This window comes from Homarus americanus, unplaced genomic scaffold (genome assembly GCF_018991925.1).
Source record: "Homarus americanus isolate GMGI-L3 unplaced genomic scaffold, GMGI_Hamer_2.0 scaffold57980, whole genome shotgun sequence".
NCBI lineage: Eukaryota > Metazoa > Arthropoda > Malacostraca > Decapoda > Nephropidae > Homarus > Homarus americanus.
This window is the reverse complement of record NW_024716703.1, coordinates 4,706,552-4,724,180: the sequence shown is the minus strand read 5'-3', so window position 1 is coordinate 4,724,180 and position 17,629 is coordinate 4,706,552. Positions and strand designations below refer to the sequence as shown.

Below are 17,629 nucleotides of genomic sequence, written 5' to 3'. Positions count from 1 at the left end.
TCTGTATTGCATTTTATTCCACTCCTTCCATGCATTAAAAATTTCCACGACGAAAAACAGAAGAAGAAAAAAATGGACTGCGTGACTAGGCTAGCTGTTACCTCATTGGTTAAGAGGAGGGGAAGATGACAGCCAATCATGTGAGATGTAAACCTGATGGATGATGACGTGTCAGTGATCAGCTGTGTTGTAGGGTGTGAAGGAAGGAAGGAAGGAAGGAAGGAAGGAAGGAAGGAAGGAAGGAAGAAGGAAGGAAGAAGGAAGGAAGGAAGGTACGAAACGAGTAGAGACGAAACACGAGTGAGGACTACGATAACACAGGCAGGGGTGCAGGAGGAGGAGGAGGGGATGCAGAAGGAAGATAGGGTGCAGGAGGAGGGGATGCAGAAGGAAGATAGGGTGCAGGAGGAGGAACTCAACGCCCATTACCTTCACCAGCAGCAGGTTAATAATAATAATGGTGGGAAGGAGAGGAAGGAAGGGGGGGGGAGGTGCATCACGCCTACACAGCCACACACCACAAATCCGCCATGGAGGGGGTTAGAAGAGGGGAAGGGGGTAGATGAGGAGGGAAAGGGGGGTTAGAACAGGGGAAGGGGGTTAGAGGAGGGGGGGAATGGTGTACCTTAACCACACCTCCCTAAGTTTAGGTTTAGGAGGGAGATAGGAAGAAACTGGTTCACAAATAGGGTGGTGGACGAGTGGAACAAGCTTAGCAACCTTGTAGTAAGTGCGGGAACTCTGGAAAGGTAGGATTTGTGTGATGAATCTACAGGTGAACCATTTCTTTCAATCCTACACAGGGGACAGGTAAAAAAAAAACCTCACCTAACTTGCCTGTTTAACTAAGCTGACGATGCGTAGATGACATGACTGCAAAGATGACGTCGGAATGACCTTGAGACTCTACCGTGACAAGATGATCTTTTTTCCCCATCACACAATTCAGGGAAAAAATAAACGTGAGAATAGATTGTGTGTGTGTGTGCGTGTGTGTGTGTGTGTGTGTGTGGTGGGAGTAAGAGGGGGGTAAAATGAGGATATGGAGAGAAGGAGAAGAAATAGGAATAGAAGAAGAAATGAAGAGGAAGAGAAGGGAAAATAAGAAAGATGGGGAGAAAAGGGAAAAAATAAGGATAAGAAGAACGAAAAAGAAAAACGAAGAAGGAAAAGAAGACAAGGGAGAAAGAATAATAAGAAATGAGAAGGATAAACATACATATAACAGCTTGGGAGAAGAATTAGGGAGAAGAGAGAGAACGACACGAGAGGATGAGGAAGTCGAGAAGAAAAAATTTAGACAAGGACTGTTGGGTAATGAGGGGAGGTGGGGGAGGGGGGGAGGGAAGGGGGATAGGCTGGGAGGAGGGAAGGGGATAGGCTGGAAGGGTAGGCTGGAAGGGGGTTAGGATGGGAGGAATGGAAGGGGGGTAGGATGGGAGGGGGGGAAGGAGGAGGGAGACAAGCTGGAAGGAGAGGGTAGGGAGACAGGATGGAAGGGGGACCAAGCAAGGAGCGAGGAGGGGGCGGATGTGGGTTGTTGTGTGGTCGCTCATGACAGGCTCAGCAGGCCTCTCGCGTTCCCTGGAATTACCACAACTCCCTTCATTTTGTCCTCCAGTTACCTCCTAAGACCCCCTTCAAGACCTCCCTCTTTCCTCTACCCCTTCTTGTAAGACCATTTCAGACCCCTGTGGCTACCCCTTTTTTCAATCATTTCTAACCATTTATTTTCAACATCTCTGTAACCTCTTCCAGCCAACCCTCTCGTCACCCCCATTACAGTAGTCTCTCTCTTTCTCTCTCACAGGTGGACGCCACAGGTCAAGACACACGAGGCATCAGAGACGAGGAGTAGCGACAGGCGGCACCCCAGGCAACATACCCTGAGTTCCACCACCAACACCCGGACCTCAACGACCCAACACATCAGGGGAAGTCATCAACCAATCACACACATGGAATCCCCCCCCCCTCCCTCATTACCTGATCGCATACCGGCGCCTTATATAAAAAGTCTACATAATAAAAGACAGCGAGGCGAGTCATTACTGCCGCCGGAACATCGTGATGGGCACCGCGAGCAATCCAGGAGCCAAGCAGCGTAGCATTCTAGTCACGGGGTGTTGTTAAGCCCGACCTTGTGCGGATTCCTCAGCAGCTAGCGTCACCATCTGCGTCGTCGCCTCCGCCGTTTCCTTTCTAGACAGGACAGGTCCCTAGTGGAGTGTGCGTGTTGTTGTTCATCACCGCCGCTCCTCCTGGTCCCTCAATCATACTCATGGGATCATCCCTCTAAAGTGGCCATGATATTTTTTCTGTCGCCGCTTTTTATAGTCCCTCACTGCCCTTAGCCGCTTCACCATCCTAGACGACACCTCCCCCCAGTAGTGGTCGTACCCCTCCGCCGCCGCCGTCACTTACGGTACCTCACCCCTGTCCCCATCATTATGAGGGATTGACGCAATACTTGGTGTCCTCACAACCGACTGGACATGAATACAAATACGAAGACTTGATTACCGCCCCATGTTTCTCTATGATCCAGTGTGAACGAAAAGTGGACAGGCATCAGCAAGTAAAATATCCTAACCTTGATAGGGGTTATTCTCTCCTGCAACACTCTACTGACTTGTTAACACGATAGTTATCTTGGGCGTCAACACCACTATCTAACTGCTGAAGGCGTGAATGTTCCGTGCTGGTTACTGCCGGGGGTAAGTGTGGCAGTGTGTGAGTGTTGCTTTGGGCTAGGGGAGTAAACGAGATGGTTGACGAGGAGGTTGATGTAGGTGTGGAGTTAGTGAGATTGTAAGCGTAGATTCAGTGAAGGTAAGCTTTATTTCTACTGATTTTTAGGTTCCTGTTTATTTCACGCCCTAAAATATAATATAATCAATCAAGGTTCTGGAATGAAAACATGACCCTGGACTTGTGTGGAATGAGGAAGATACACGAGCGTAAGAGTGAGTGTCGTGTGTGGTTGGGGATGTCACTCTGGGTAAGGGAATGTGAGACCGCGAGGTTTACATAGCGTGTGGAAGAACCCTAAAAACAACGGCAGGCCACAAGGTGTCCACAATTCAGGGCCGAGTTCCCCCTCCTGACGCTCACCTCCTCTTGTGCAAGGTAAACACACACACCTCACGTCCATCATCCCGCCTACCACGACACACCTGCTGGCGGCGGTGTGGTGTGCTATATAGTGCCAAAGTGGCCACCATCACAGGTAGCTACAGTTTATTATCACCTGGCGGCTGCTAATGAGGCAGGTGACGATTTGGTCTGTATTCCTCTCAATCAAGTTTTCAATAACGTAAAATTTCCACAATTAGATGTTTTTCATTCTCAAACTAACGGTAGTGTTCCTTCTCTAGGTATTACACTCACAATAACAAACTAAGTGTGAGTGATGAAGACAGGGAGGACCCTCATAACGACACCACAAAACTGGAGTGGTTAGTAAGATAGTTGTTTCCGGTGAGCGCTGGTGTTGGTCTGATTCCTGGATATCAGGATGCCGCCGGAGGGTAAGTGGACGCCGCCACAAGACTGCTGCACCGGATATGTGAGCTGGTGTCCTCGTTATCAGCGCTACTGACGACGGCACTGACTGGTCACAGGTAGGTACAGGTAGTCCTCTTCGGCTCAACGGTAGACTCCATGAGGCAGTGGGCGGCACCAGAGGTCATCACACAACGGGGGCGACATGCCGTACTGAGCGGTACGAGGGTGGCAATCATGGCTGGGCATCTGACAGGAGGGAGGTGCAACAGGTCCTGGGCGGCGCGGGTTATGCAACACGCCCGCGTACCTAACGCCCCTCAACATGCCACCACCAAATACAGCTGGTGCCACATTCCCCTCACCTAAGTCGAGGAAATACCTACCTACCCAGGCGAAGGGCGAGGGCGTAGAGCAGAGAGAAAGTCAGGTAAGCGTGGACGGCTTCCTTTAACTCGCTCACACATCTAAAAGCTTTCACGGTTTCAGCCATGGGTCGACACTCACGCACTGGACACACTACACTTCCGGAGTGTACAAAGTGTTCGTGATCAAGAACTGTGCCGCCGTGACGATCACTCTCGTGCTGTGGATACTGGGTCACCTGACGTCACCCGAGGGAGTCTTAGAGTCCGGAGGTGAAGGTGCGGGTGAGAGGCACACAGGTGAGGGAGGGCAAGGACCTACCACCGACTGGGCGAGGGATGGGACCCAGTGAGAACGATGCAAGGGACCCCCGGCAGGGACATGCTAAGGTAACCATTACTATCAGGGCTAATGAGACCAGCAGGGACACGGGCCAACTACATAACACTCTCACCATGAAAAATACTAACTTGCAGAGGTCAGCCACTACTCCAGGTACGTCACAACAGGCTCACCTTGTGGACACATCGCTACACAGTACACGACTTACCTTGACCTTTGTCTACACCAACTACGTTATATATTATAGTATAACATTACCCATTCAGCTACGGATGCTCGCACACGTTAACACACGGCGGTAGTACCATGGTGTCGCAAGAAGCTGAGTTGTGTTGTAAGCTGCAGGTATTAACATGAGGTATTTCCTAGCTGGTGAACACGGCCGTGAGGGTGTGAGAGTTTTCTCCCGAGACATGTGGCTGTGGTCACCCAGGGGTGGAGAGTTATCTTCACTGGGGAACACAAGGAGCTACTACCCTCACCCCAGTACTGGACGAGTGTGTGTGGGGGATGAAGACGACTGGGATGTGGGGGGCAGGGAGGGAGAGAATACGTAAACACAGGACATCTCTGGCCACGAGGAGGTGAACAAACAACAAGACATCTTAGGACAGAACGAGCCGGTGAAACTGGTGGAGACTCAGGCGGATGGGCGGGAGGAGGAGCTGTCACCATCCTCAGCAGCACCGCCCCGAGGCTTCTTCACGCACGTCACCCAACTGTCGCTTCTTATCCTTAGTCAGGAAAACACTCTGGGGACATCATGGTGGTTTTACAGCTTCACCTGCCTGGCTGGCTCCCGACTCTGGCACACCCATCACCATCACCACAAAACACCAGCGGCCACAAAATACCGCCATACAAGACCACCACCACACACTACCTCGGTTAGCTTAAGAAAGAGGTGCTCACGTTCGCTTCAGTTTGGTTTAACTAAGGAAATGTTGGTGGAAATTCAGAATACGAAAGGTAAGGCTAGGTGATGTTAAATTAGTGTAGATTACGATGACTTTAATTGGTTAAAACTAAGTTAAGAAAAGTTAAATTAGCTTAAGTTAGACAAGAAAAGAGTCCACTCTGTTAGATTACTGAAGGTTAGATTAAGTACGCCGTGTGTGTGTGTGCAGAAACCTTTACAGTGTGTCCAGGAGCCTAAGAATCAGCACTTTGCTACCTTTGAACCCTTGAACTTAACATACACTAAAGTTCACATGTGTTGGGAGTGATGCGTATATTTATATATTTCTTAAACACAACAAAACATAAATATTAGTTGTTTAAGTTCAAGGATTCGTATTTAAGATGCCATTGATTATTAAGCTACACTATAAACGTCTTCTGAACACACCCCCCACACACATCCCTCCTTCCCCACACATCCCCCACATCCCTCCCCCCACACACATCCCTCCCCCCACACACATCCCTCCTCCCCACACAGCCCCTCCTCCCCAACACACAACTCGCCCTACACAAACATACCCACCCCCTCCCCTCACACACACACACGTACCAAATACAATATAATGGCAGCTCTGAACCCCTACCTGAGGTCATCAGCCCATTATGCCCCTTGATTAAGATACAATATTGACTTCAACATGTGGGTTAATTGCGCAACAGGTGACCACTGCCAGGTGAGTTTAAGCTGTGACTCACGAATGACCTAAAAGAGCTGACAGCCATCCGCTAAAGGCTCTCAGGCACACACGATAAACACATAAAAATGAAGGAGTAAATAACAATAACAACAAATAATAACAATCACAACCAAACGAAAATAATCATAGTAAGATAACTGTTCTCTCACACACACACACACGAGTAAGGTAACAGGAGACAGACAAACTTACCTGAGTAACTGGGTCTCGTTCATGTAGTCGTAGGTCGTCATGGGGGAAAAGGTCTTGTATCCTCTCTACCTCACTCTCCTCCTCCTCACCGCGTCTCACAAGCTGTAACAATAACAACACGTATCAATAACCACTACAAATAACAACATTATGATACTAGTAATACATCTCAGGTATAAAGAAATCACTATGTAACTACGGTGATTTTTTGTAGTTTATTGTAGATATTTAGATTTGGGGTACAGTGGTTAATGATTATTGTACCCGTAGTTTCTAAATGTGAATAAAATAAAATATATCTCTAGGTCTATAAACAGTAAGACTATCACTATTCTTTCGACGAGCTCTCAACACACATCTGCCACAGTATAAACATCAACACACTTAACGATCCTATGGCTATTATAAACATTACACTTTATTTCTCATTATAGAGATGTATAATGAAAATAAACATTATATAAATATTCTAGTGTGTCTGAGGAGCTGTCAGTCTTAGCTTTCAATCCTCAAGTTAATATAATTAAATTTTAAGAGACTCAATGTAAGAAACTCCTACTTTTATTTACATATATAAGTTACCTTTTGAGAGTTGCTTTATAAGTAACTATAAATACAGTTGTCTTTACCTGTACTTAATATCTTAATGAGTTTACCTCACCTGGCTTACCTGAATGAATTTGTCTATGCATGAGGTTTAAAGTTGTGTTCATATGTGTGTAAAGAAGAGTGGGTGTCTGTTGGGCGTGGCTGATAGAGTGGATGTGGGTGTCTGGTGGGCGTGGGCTAATAGTGGGCGTGAGAGTTTCGTGGGCAGCGTCTGTGGCAGTGATCATGGTTAACATGTGCCCCACCCCTCCCCCCTCACACTTCAGCACGCCACCATTACCTGTTACAGTAAACTAACACACAACTCCTAATGACCACAACTGAAATGACCAACAACAAACAAACTAGTCATTCCCGTCCACTCTGCCGTTACGTATTATGCAACAGCCTCGTCTCCCACCCACAACATCTCGACACCATCAGGGTCACTCCACACTCCCCCAAGCTGAACATCTTTTACACACATGGTCCCTCCCAGGCTTCAAGACCTTTACATACAGCCAACTATTGATACGAGACGTCATTCGTGTTGTTTCTTGGGAATAAAATATCACGATTTAGATGAGGAGACTGGTATGGGTGTAGAGAAATGAGGAGACCAAGGAGAGATAAATGATCGTTCACGGAGAGAAATCGGGAGAATGAGATCATGACAGGGTAAACACAACGAAGGCGAGGCAGAAGGAGAGAGGAAAAGTGTGTCGACCACCTCCTCCACAGCAACGCCATCAACATATTTAACATATATATGGCACCCGGGTGAAATCCTACATGTCGCCTTATGTTCTGCGGGAGTGTCAGTGTCCTGGTGAGTGGCACAAGTCAGGGGCGAGGCTCAGGGTATAAATCCTCCGCCATAATCCACGACGCCCAGGCAAGGGGGGAGGGGTGCGGCCATGGGTAGTGCCTTAAACCTTAAACGCCTCCAAGGAATGTGTTGTGGGGGGGGGGGTTTCTTCAACTCACAGCACATTGAACTAGAAGACGAGGCAGATGTGTTTCTTTTGGGAGGTGAAAATAACCTCAACGGAATACTAGCAAGACATAGAAGACACCCGTAGACTAATACACGTACTTAAGACAGGGTACAGCTACAGGGAAGAGACATAGAGGAGGAAGGTTACACACACTGACTACCGACGTGTTGAAAGTAGAACACATACAGGATACAGGTATAGTACAGAGGCAGGGTACAGTTGGGTTAGTGTCGGTACGCAGGTAAGGCACACGCACACACACACACACACACACACACACACACACACACACACACACACACACACGGTAAGACAGCAATCTGGTGACGCCCTCATAAGGAAATGCCAGACGAAATAAACTTGACGTAAACAAAATCATAAGATCAGGATTTACAATAAAAAACTCAAGTGACTAAAACTAGAGTCATAGAGAACGAACTGAAGTCTGGCTGAGGAGAGGTTAAAGGCTGGACTAGAGAGGAATTAAGATACAACTAGATTAAGGAAGAGGGTTTAGAGGTGGGGCCCTAATGAGATTAAAGAAGCAGCTCCAATGGGGGGAGGGAGAGGTCACAACGAGGTAGGGGAGGGGCTGGGGGAGAGGTCACAACGAGGTAGGGGAGGGGCTGGGGAGAGGTCACAACGAGGTAGGGTAGGTTGGAGGAGGGGCTGGGGGGGTAAAATTGGGGAGGTGGTAGGTAAGATTGGAAGAGAGAGGGAGGGGGGCTGGGGTGAGGTGATAGATAGGGTTAAGTGAGACCTGTGAAGGAGGAGGTGGGGGGGGTGTTAGGGCAAGGTAGGGATCACGATGGTTTAAATTATGGTTTAAAAAAAGAAAAAACTACGTCGGTTTAAGCAAGTGTGTGTTATTAGGCATAGGACAAGAGTGATGTTACATGACAGAGAGAGAGAGAGAGAGAGAGAGAGAGAGAGAGAGAGAGAGAGAGAGAGAGAGAGAGAGAGAGAGAGAGAGAGAGTTATGGTTGAAAAGTACGAGGGAGGAAAACCATTATAACGAAGCCAGTGTGTTATTTTGGAGTCGGTCAAGAATAACGCCAAGCCATCAGTTACTAGGACGCGTCTTCAGGATTAATGGTGATTCCTGTAGGAGTATGAAGGGGGCTAAGGTGAGGTTTGCCAGCCGTAGGGAATGGTTAAGGTAGACTGGGAGGTCCTGAAATTAACTTAGGGGTGAAAGAAGGTGTTTAGTTCAGGGTGATATTGGGTGTCAGAGTAAAGGTGGTAGAGGTGTGTAAGAGGAGGGAGTGGGGGGGGAAGGAGTGGGGGGAAAGGGTGGGGGGAAGGGAAGGAGAGAGGAGTAGAGGGAAGGGGGTTAGTAGGAGGGAGCCAAGTTGGCCTAATACGGCTACAGGGCCAGGCGTTGACTAGCCTATCCGCCCGTCCCAGCGCGCCATGGCCCTAACAATCAACCAAAACCAACACCCACACACACACACACACACACACACATTGGTTATATAAAGCTGGTGGCGGTAATGATGGCTGGTGATGTCCCTTCCTTACTTCGTCGTCGACTTGGCGGTGTCTAATGTGTTATGTGAGAGGTGGGGGAGGGGGGAACCGGGGAGGGGGGAACCGGGAAGAGCGGGGGGGCAATGTAAAGTCATGAGGGTTGGCTACTGATGGTGAGACAGCCACCCAACACCGATTACGTCACTAAGATCACTTGTTTATATACGACTCAAAATATCTGATTAGATGTTTGTGGTCAATAGTGTCAAATTGGGTGGTGGTGGCGCCGCCTATCCGCCCGCTGAAGATGTTGGTCACAGGGGCACGAGGGATGAATACTGATGACTGCCTGACGACACTCTGCCCTTCTCCAGGACACAAACACAATATTTAGGACACACACACGCACGCACACCCAAGACCTCCTCCCATCATGATATTCTCCCAGATGGTAAAATAAGTCTCCAAAATGTGTTATCTGTAAAAAAACTTTATCCGTTTCTGGAGATTTCAATGTAGTACTAGGAATTAATCCACGTAAGGACTAAATATGTATTAAACCCCCATAAAAACTTGAACATATTTCTATCTCAAATAAAACAAAAAAAACACATCAATAGCAACTAAATATCCTTACAATTATAAAAACAAAATAATGGAAAAATAAATATATACTCATTTAAATTCTGTAAATTAACTGGTGTAAACAAATCTGCTGTATACCTGGGCAAAGAAATACAGGTAAGCGTATCAATATAAAGTGTTACCTGTTGGCCGAGAGACGCAAGGTGTGATCAAGTCAATGATATAGTTGAGGAAGTGAAGGTGTCAATGAGTGGGTGGGTGAGTGGGTGGGTGAGTGGGCCAGTGCTTGACGCCGGCACCACCACCACACAGCCAAACACCGGCCCAGTACACTCACGTTTCAACCAAACATTTAATTTCCTGTGAAAGTCGGTAGAGAGAACAGCGACTCGTTGCCGTATGTGCCAGTGTGTACGTCTGTTTGTCAATCCTTACTCCAGCCACACACACACACACACACACACACACTCAACAAAAATAGTCTTCCTGCAGATGTCGAGATAAAACCACAAGATTGGAATTTCGCCAACAGAAAAGGTTACATCTACACCAGTCTATTAAAAAAAACGATTACAGAAGAGAGTTTAGTAATCGTTATGAAAGTATTTACCAGAACTCTGATTCCTTGTGTGTTACTTGTCGTCCAACTTCTTAAAGCGATTTCCCACATTAAATACAAGTAAATGAACCAACTTTTTTTTGTCACCAGAGAGATTGTGAGTTAAATTCACTATTGTTATACCAGTGTTGTATAATAGCATCATTCGTGGAGTGTTTTACCTTCCTGTTATTATGAACGTTTTATGACATCAAACAGCATAGTCATATAGCACAAGAAATAATACTTCACTTCTACTTCTCAATAATTTCGGCTTTATTTAAAACTTTCTCGTAACCAAATCTCAAAACTGCGAATAATTCAAGAGGAAATCATCATTCGGGGGAAATATGTCGAGTCATTTGTGTTTTGGTTAGGTGAATATACTGTATGTAGTAAACCACTTCCTTTCATTCTACCGAGAGAGATCCTCCCTCCATCCTCGCCCCAGTACAGTAATTTACCAGTCTAATTACTCCAGCAACAGACAGACACACGGTCTCCCTGAACACATCCTCCTCCCCCCCATCACGCCCACACAACCCCTTCTTCCTCCCTCCACACATAAGGATCCATCTCCCCCAGGCTATATAGGGATGATCTTACCGCTATTATGATGTAAGGAGTTCTTTCATCTCCCCTCCCTAGAGAAATTGTATAATTAGCCACCTGTATCTATACTTAATAAGCCACCTGTATCTGTTCTTATATACCTGGAGAAAACTCGTCAGAGAGATTGTGTGTCTCTCTTTTTCTCCGCTCCATGTTTCTTTCTCTTTTTTATTATCTCTCTAGGTGTCTCTATTTATCTCTCACTCACTCTATCTCCCTCTGCCGTCAAAACACCCTCCAGAACAGACTGCCTGCCGTCCACACCACAGTAAAAGTTGTTGAGATAATAGATCTATCATCCACTATGTTGACAGACTGCACACTCCTCTCTCTTTCTCTCTCGGGTTTACGATCTCAATCCAATACCTCATAAGCCATCAAAACAAGTACGACTCCCCGACACGACCACCACATGCTAGGTAAAACCATTAGGGAACACTGCAACCACAAGGAACGTACAGACATGACGAGACCATTACGACCACCTCATGCTAGTTACGACCTGGTGAGCCTAAGGTGATAAACGAGCTCCGACCAGTAGGCTACAACCAACTGTTAATTTAAACCACGTGACGACCACCACAAATTACAGGTTTTGAGATGACGACCATATACAAACTACGACCATTAAGCCAAAACCACGTGTAATCTACGACCACCACGACCCTAACCACCCAAGACAACACACGTAAGTGGACGACAGGAGAGGCCTTCTACAGCGTCTCCAAGCATCACCCCGCCCTCAGGAACCCACCCTCGCCTTCAGGAGCCGCCGCCGAGTGTCATGATCTATAACACAGGAAAAGTGAGAGCTTGTATCAACACACGCTGGTCGGGGTGAAAGGAAGACCAGCCAGGGATTTAAGGCGCTGGAATAGGAGAGGAAGAGAAAGGGAGGAATTGATGGAAGGAGAAAGGGGAGGGAGTGATGGAGGAGGAGGAAAACTGATGGAGAAAGGGAAGGAAGGGGGAAAAAGAAGACTGGAGGAGGGAAAAAACGATACTAAACAGAGAAAGGGTGAGGAAACAGAAGGAGTAACGAAAGGTGAATAAAGACAAGAATTCGATAAAGAGGCAGAGAAGATGAAAACCCGATATATTACTAATAAAATAAAACAATAACAGAGAGGAATGATAAGGGACTAAGGATGTCAGGAGGGGCGTGTGAGGGATGGGAAGGAGAGGGCAAGAGATGGGAAGGGTGGATGAGGGATGGAAGACGTGGGAGGGGGTAATGGGAAGGAGGATCCGGGGCCACAGATGGTATACCCATAATGTAGCTCCTGCCTTCACTTTAACCCTACCCCTCATCCTCATCCCTACCCATCTCCCCCTCATCCCTACCCCCCTCCCCCTCCCTTATCCCTAGCATCTCCCTCACCCGTAAACTCATCACCACACATACCCCTTCTACACACACACACATTTATTGCGGATGTGATATGAGAGACTGAGAGGTAAACATCTATTTTCATAAACATTGTCAACATAACACATCATCAGGGTCATACGTCACAGCTTATCACACACACACAAAAATATTTACAATTCTCAAATCCACTTTTCCCTTAACTCCCTTCACCATTAACGGTAGTCTGAAAATGTCTTTATATATGAATTACACTGAAACCTCTATTTAACGGAATATAGGAAGGAAAGTCCGTTATATAACATAAGAGAAAGTGGATACTGCAGTGGCCCATACAGTCCCTTTCACACCCATCCCAGCACTTCCATGTGCCTATCCAACTTCGTCTTGATCCTAGCGTCCCCGATCCTACTACAGCACTCCCTATTCCACATATCCACAACTCTATTACCAAACCAGTGCTTGCCTATATCCTTTCTGAATCGGAATTTATCTAATTTAAAGCCATTTGTTCTAGTTATTTCGTTATTACTGAGCTTCAGAACATCTTCCATTTTACCCTTGTTAATCCCACTTACCCACTTGTTATCATATCTCCCCTAACTCTACGCCTCTAATGAATGTAAGAAGCTTTTCAGTCTTTCTTCATATGGAAGGTTTCTAATATTATGGATCATTTTTGTCATTCTTCTTTGTACTCTCTCCAAAGAATCTATGTCCATTCTATAATAAGGACACCAGAACTGAACCGCATAATCCATGTGTGGCCTCACTAATGCTAGGAAAGTCCGTTATATAAAGATGAAAGTCCGTTACATAGAGGGGAAAGTCCGTTATATAAAGGGGAAAGTCCGTTATATAGGGAGAGTCCGTTACATAGAGGGGAAAGTCCGCTATATAAAGGGGAAAGTCCGTTATATAGAGGGGAAAGTCCGTTATAGGGGAAAGTCCGTTATAGAGGGTTCATTAGATGTGAAACCCCCCTCTAGTTAACTACATAAAAATAGAAGTCCGTTATATCGAGGATCCTTTAGACGTGAAACCCTCCAGTTAACGGATTATATATGGAGAGAAATCCGTTATATTGAGATTTCACTAACTATATATATTGTTATTTACCTCGACTATATCCCTTGTGCACCTGGAGACCGAACATTCTTAATCTAACCACTTGGGAATTGCAGGTAGTCGACCAGGTGTTCACACGGTCAAACTATAAATCACACACGATAAAATACCACAGCTGACTGACCTAACCCCTCCCCTCTCTTGACAACGCCTCTGGGTGAGTGGGTCGCCCTCTCACCTCGTCGCCCTCTCACTAGCATCAGAGGTCGACCAGATCGTCTTTTTATCATCACTATAGGACGACCTGATCACTACAAACACACACACACACACGTACACACGCCTCGGGAGGATCTTAATAGAAGGTTTTATAAAGTGATGTTGGGGAGATTTTGCCACAACAATAAACACTCTCTAAATTACATGTTGTTGTGTAATTAACGCCGAGAGAGAGAGAGAGAGAGAGAGAGAGAGAGAGAGAGAGAGAGAGAGAGAGAGAGAGAGGGGGTGGAAAGATGGGACGTAGCATGATGACAATACCTGAAAATACACACACACACACACACACACACACACAAGAAACAATTTAACCAAGAGACAAACATAAACACGCGTACAGTTCACCATGACATTCCCACTAAGATAGAAAGTACATCTGACTCTCCATCACTGTTACAAGAACCATAGAAGGCGCTGACGAGGCCCCTCAACATGTGTAGAACTGGGAGGTGTTACATTAAAGGAAAGAAAAAAAAAATTACTCTGTTGAAATAAGAGAAATCCCACAGAAGAAATCTTTAAGTATTTATTAATCTTTTCCAACGTGTGGCTCGGTCTAGGTGTGGCTCGTCCAGGTAGGTGAAGGTGGTATGGTGGGTGTTGGGCAGGAGAGCCACACCAGGGCATGACGTCAGCGGCTCCTACGTCACGATTCCCTGTTTGATCAGTAAACACTCCATAGGTATAAACAATTATCGACAATTTAACCTGGAAATAGTTACCTGGTGGTGTTGCCATCACCCTGAGACATGAAACGAGGAAGAAATATCGTGTAAAGAGAGAGAGAGAGAGAGAGAGAGAGAGAGGTAAGGTAGCCCCACAGAACCTAATGTCGTCCCATTTCTCTCATTTAATCAATAAATATTTCCTGTCATCAAGAAACAAAATCTAAAATAAATAAATAAATCACTGTTTTGTCTCCCTAAAGAACCTTGGAGCATCATCACATTTGAGTGTCTTTAAGAGAACAATGACTGGTGACGGGCCCAGTATAGCATTGTTGTCACCACCTCCCGTCACACCCACAACCGTGACGGGGGTTGATGACAGTGATAACGCCAGGAGACGATAATGAAACCCAGTAATTTGTATTGGTTGAGTAACACGTGGGAAATTAAGGCTTGGAGATGCGTCCACCCACACCTGGCAATAATAACACTAATCACAATAATATCCAGGTAACTTAAGGAAAAAGAGGAGTGACCAGGTGTGTGTGTGTGTAAAGGTGAAAAAGGTGTATTGGTTGTGATGGTAAGTGGTGGTAAGGCTATTGATGGTAGTAGTGGTGGTAGTAGTAGTGATGATAGTTGTGGTCAGTGTGGTGGTAGTTGTGGTTTCGGCAGCCCACTTCCATCACTCTCTAATCACCTCCAGGAAATACCTATACACGATGAGCAGTCAGATACGCTCTTCATCTGCGTTATGGCCTATAGCCTACACCACAAGATATAATGAGCAATAGCTGTATGACTCACGAGAGAGAGAGAGACACATACCCAGCCACACCCCCACCATTACACAGGTAGATATGGTCAAATTCGGGAGTTAATTACACCACCTGAGTGACACCTGGTCGCCCTCATCAAGACCCACACGTAGCTCTCCCACTCACGTGACTTAAGGTAAAAAGGTACAAGACATCACTATACAGGTAAACGGGGGGATATTGAGCAAATTACACCAGGTAAAAGTGTTCGTGTTGGGCCGCTCTCTCAGGTGAGATAGGTGTACCAGGTAACTATTTTTACCAACGATTTAATATTCTTGTAACGTATCAAGGCTTAACACCTGATCATATTATTATTATTATTGTTAGTAGTTGTAGCATTATTATTATTATTATTATTATTATTATTATTATTTTGTACCACAAACCAATACTAATAGGACAAATATGATTATTACTTTCATTACTTGATTCATATACCTAATACTAACAGGTGAACATATCTTACAGGTGAAGTCGTTAGGGAAAACAAGTTTCAATTTATTCGCGATATTTTAAAGTTTGAAGTAATGTATTTCTTCTTGTGGTAAATGTACAAAATAAATTACTGATTCACACACACACACACACAGAGTAAAGACAACGTTAATGTTCTACACGCCGCTTGACCTTTACTGGATGAGTGAGAGGCTGCAATTTAGGTGTTGGAGACCCCCTAGGAGGCCATGTTACCCCCCTAGGAGACCGTTTCACCCGTTAAGTCAGGTAATGGAGACCCCCCTTAGGAGACATGTTAGCCGTTAGGTCAGGTGCTATCCACGTCAGGCAGGTGACCCCACTAGGAGGCTGTGTGGTAACTCAGGTCAAGCTCCCGGTCTCCACTCCCACCACCAACCTACACGTGTCTGAACTGCGACTTCCCACACACACACACCTCAGAGTGAATCACTACTGACTGCCCTAACACTAGGTTCAACTCCGCGGGTCAAAACATTCCACTTACTAAATTCAATGTCAAGCAAATCATTTATCACCTCCAAGATCTTTTGCACCTATAAACGCGACAATTAGCCATGCACGAGTGACGTCAAGGCATCCAGTTTAGCCAAGAGTTCTGGGTGGGCACACAGCCTTGGCCTAACGGTGCTGCCCGCCTCTACCCCTACAGGTATAATGCAGGCAAGACCTGTTCCCTCAGCTGCGCCACGCTACACGGGCCGCAGACTCTATTACTGATAAATCGACTTTAAGTAATCCCATATGGAATTTACATACCCGGGGGACGACCCAGCCCAACCACACGGTGAGGTAGGCTGTGAAGACCCGACACAGCAGGTCTGAGTTGGAGCACCATCTTGCCACCTGTTGCTTGTCCTGCATGGTGGCCGGGGTGCTCCCTCCGCCGCCTTCTGCGCCTCTCGCTCCCCCACAACGGCACTGGCACCTCCTGACGCTGCCATCATAGCACTGACACCGTCCTGAGTCTCTTACATAAGGTGTCGCATCATCTTTGGCATGCATTTAAAGCTCTTGGTGTAGTTTAGTTTTCAGTACATAAAACACAACGGTCACTTGTCTCTCACACTACCACTGGTGACGGCAGTGCATGACACGTGCTGGGACACACAGGCACGAGCATCCAGGGACAAGAGTGTGTTATGTCCCCGCATATCTGGCTGGTGGCACTCGTGATGTACCTGGGCCAGAGGTCACTCAGCCCCACCATCACACACTCGCCCGCCTGAGGCACTAAACACCCAGGGTTATCCAGATTCCGTCACGTTTACACGATAGGATACACCCCCACAGGGACACAAAACACAAGGACAATCGCGACAACGTGTGGACGGGTGGTACGTGTACCGCCTGTCTTCCCTACGGCGCCTCACGACGCACTGAGCACAGAGCTACGCTGGACCCCGCCACCACGGCCGCCTCCACCAATACTCACTCCAGCATCACCTCTTTCACAACCCCTCTCATTAATTCCCACGGTACCTGCTCCCGGGTCTGCACGTGAGCGAATATAAAATATAAAATCTGGCGTCGTATCAACAAACTGATACAGCATATTTCACACGTGGTGGTGGAGAAAATCTCCATATTCGTAATGGTTACCCAAACTTTGGGACAACTGGGCGGCTGTGGCAAGAGTGAGTCAGCCAAGCGAAAACAGTGACTGGGCCCAGCAGACTCAAGGTTCCTCGCCCACGACAAGCATCACTTCCCTCAATTACCCATCACCACAAAGACACTCTGTTCTCAGCCTAACAAACTCAATAAAGTGAAACGAGGGGAAAAGTCCCTGGACTCCTGGATCGTCAACTGGGCTCAGCGGACGTCGAATTTCCTTTCACCTGCCAGACTCAAAAAGCGTAACCTGCCCCCCCTCCCTCCGTCGTCCTCACCACCAAGCCTCCACCATTGACTGTGTACCACCATTCATTATACTTACATCAGGGTCACACACGCCCCTTATGCACTCTACCACAATGGGAAAATAGTGATGTCAACCATTTTTTATGACAACTTTAACAAGGAACCATC

At 46.6% G+C, this 17,629-nt stretch overlaps 1 protein-coding gene across 2 annotated transcripts in view; it reads right to left on the bottom strand.

Annotated features, from left to right (window-relative positions):
• LOC121858261 overlaps nt 1-17,629 on the bottom strand; it is an 86,777-nt gene that overhangs the window by 41,768 nt on the left and 27,380 nt on the right. Inside the window, exons 1-2 of one of the 2 annotated variants that reach the window (XM_042354566.1) lie at nt 16,358-16,977; nt 6,066-6,167 (exon numbers count right to left, since the gene is read on the bottom strand). In XM_042354566.1, coding sequence (XP_042210500.1) covers nt 6,066-6,167; nt 16,358-16,603 — 348 coding nt within the window. In that variant the 5' untranslated portion in view covers nt 16,604-16,977. Of the gene's footprint in view, nt 1-6,065; nt 6,168-16,357; nt 16,978-17,629 lie in introns of those variants that run through there. The other variant, XM_042354567.1, reaches the window with a different exon arrangement.